The sequence below is a fragment of the Stylophora pistillata genome, chromosome 10, assembly GCF_964205215.1.
Source record: "Stylophora pistillata chromosome 10, jaStyPist1.2, whole genome shotgun sequence".
Classification (NCBI taxonomy): domain Eukaryota; kingdom Metazoa; phylum Cnidaria; class Anthozoa; order Scleractinia; family Pocilloporidae; genus Stylophora; species Stylophora pistillata.
In genome coordinates this window covers 3,155,603-3,157,752 of record NC_142528.1, presented here as the reverse complement: position 1 = coordinate 3,157,752, position 2,150 = coordinate 3,155,603, and the positions used below count along the sequence as shown (strand labels likewise).

At 44.1% G+C, this 2,150-nt stretch overlaps 1 protein-coding gene across 1 annotated transcript; it reads left to right on the top strand.

The window, feature by feature from the left end:
- Nucleotides 1–507: 507 nt before the first annotated feature.
- Nucleotides 508–1,850, top strand: LOC148721406 (uncharacterized). Its single transcript, XM_088736882.1, has one exon. The coding sequence runs from the start codon at nucleotides 515–517 to the stop codon at nucleotides 1,325–1,327; it is 813 nt and encodes a 270-aa protein (XP_088593008.1). The 5' UTR covers nucleotides 508–514; the 3' UTR covers nucleotides 1,328–1,850.
- Nucleotides 1,851–2,150: the final 300 nt, after the last annotated feature.

The window sequence follows — 2,150 nt, the reverse complement described above, 5'->3', positions numbered from 1 at the left end:
GAGGACAGAAATCTGTTTGCTCGTTTGGCGATGGTGTGCAAGAGCCGCCCAGAAATTGAAATCCAAGAGGCTGTTGGCTTATATGAGTTCACTGTCTTTGTTTGCACGAGATGGTACCATGTTGCATTGTTCTTGTAAGGATGCCCTTATGCATATTCTAGAGAAGGCAGATGGCCCTAGTACTAATACACAAGAAATCACCGTAGGACTCAAAGTCGCGATTGCTGATGGAATACCCGAAGTCCAATCACTTGACAAGCCAGAGTGGATCAAGAACTGTAGAGACTTGGCTGAACATTTCACGAATCGCTTGCTTGTAAAGTATAATGATTTACAAGAGCTCCACATAATCTTCGACAGATATGATGTACGATTCTCGCTGAAATCAGCAACACCAGTAAAACGACAAGGTGGCCATGCTCCCATTTATTATCGCATCACTGATTCTACCCAGATCGCCAAGGTGCCGATGAAGAAGCTTCTTGCCCATTCAAAGACCAAGGGCGAACTTACTATGTTTCTCGCAAAGAATGTGAAGGATAATGCTAATGGGAGACAAGTCGTTGTGGCATGGGGAAAGGAATGTGAGGCAACGCACAGAGACGTCAGGCATTTACGAAGTACACAAGAAGAAGCCGACACGAAGATTATTTTATATGCTCTGGATGCCTCTGCTCAAGGTGCTACACAACTCTCTATATATTCTCCTGACACTGATGTTCTTGTTTTGGCTCTCCGACGGTATCCAGATTTGTGCTCGAACTCTTGCTTTGTTATTAGGACCGGCAGTAGTCGTAGAGTTATCAACTTGAAGTCAATTGCAGACGCCCTTGGGCCCACTAAGACGGCTGCGCTGCCAACATCTCATGCGTTGACCGGAGCAGATGTTACTGGGAGTTTCTCTGGAAAGGGAATAGCCACTTGTTGGGATGAGTTTGATAACGGCAGCACTCCTATCTTGCAAGCTCTTGCTAACCTCGGTTGTGGGGAACAGCCAGATGACGGCACAAGAAGTGGAGTGGAACAGCTGGTTTGTCGGATGTACCAAACAAAGACAGACATCAAAACTGTCAAAGCCCTCAGATGGTCCCTCCTTAAGAAAAATCAAGCTGAGTCTGAGAGGTTGCCGCCCACACAAGCTGCTCTCCATCAAGCCATACTGAGAGCGCACTACCAGCTTCTTGTTTGGAACAACGATCAAGTAGCAAACCCGGTGTTGCCCTCACCAGAAGGCTATGGATGGCAAGATGAAGATGGAAAGTGGGTACCAGTCATGACAAATCTTCCACCAGCTCCAGAGGCAATTATGCAGCTTGTCCGATGCTAGTGCCCCAAGTCCCGTTGCTCTAAGAACCGTTGTCAGTGTCAAAAAGCCGGACTTGTCTGTACTGATCTCTGTCTGTGCTCTGAAGATTGCCAGAACGAGTATGCTGAGAGTGATGATGAGTATGATGAGGACGAAGTCGAACAGGAAATTCCATAGGAATGGACAACTGAACAATGTATATAGATATTCAGTAAGACTTTCATGACTGTATATATAAAGTAGCAGTAGTCGCTATTTTCGTTTTCTGCCCTTGTTCCAATATACATGCGAAAATGAATACATGAAACCAGTATCATAAGTTGGCAAAATTAATGATTATGTGTACAAAATAGATTCTCAAATGGAGCCTCCGCAGTATTTCCTTTATCCGTCTCGTCCCTGTGCTATGGGCCACAGGACAATGATTAGTTCAAGTTTTTATATCTGAACTCGGATAACCAGATATGTATCTGCCTAGTAGTTGTTAATACATTTGGCAAGACAAATGCCATCCTACACCTTGCCACCAGATATATCCAGCCTCGTTTCCATGTATGGGATCACGTGACACTACAAAGTAGCACCAATCGATGCAAGATGTCTACCTGACTAAGGTGAGTAAGTTTGGCATGATAAGGATTTTTTTGAACAAATTTTTGGAAAATGATGTGTTCCAGCCTCGCTTTTATGCGTAGCATCACGTGACCTATGTAAATTAGCATAAATCAACAGGTAGGATCATGCTCAATCACGTGAGCAAGTTTGGTGTATTTTCATTTGTTATTAACAAAGTTATGAGGAATTATGTGTGTTAGCCTCGTTTTCATGCTGGATTTCATGGGTC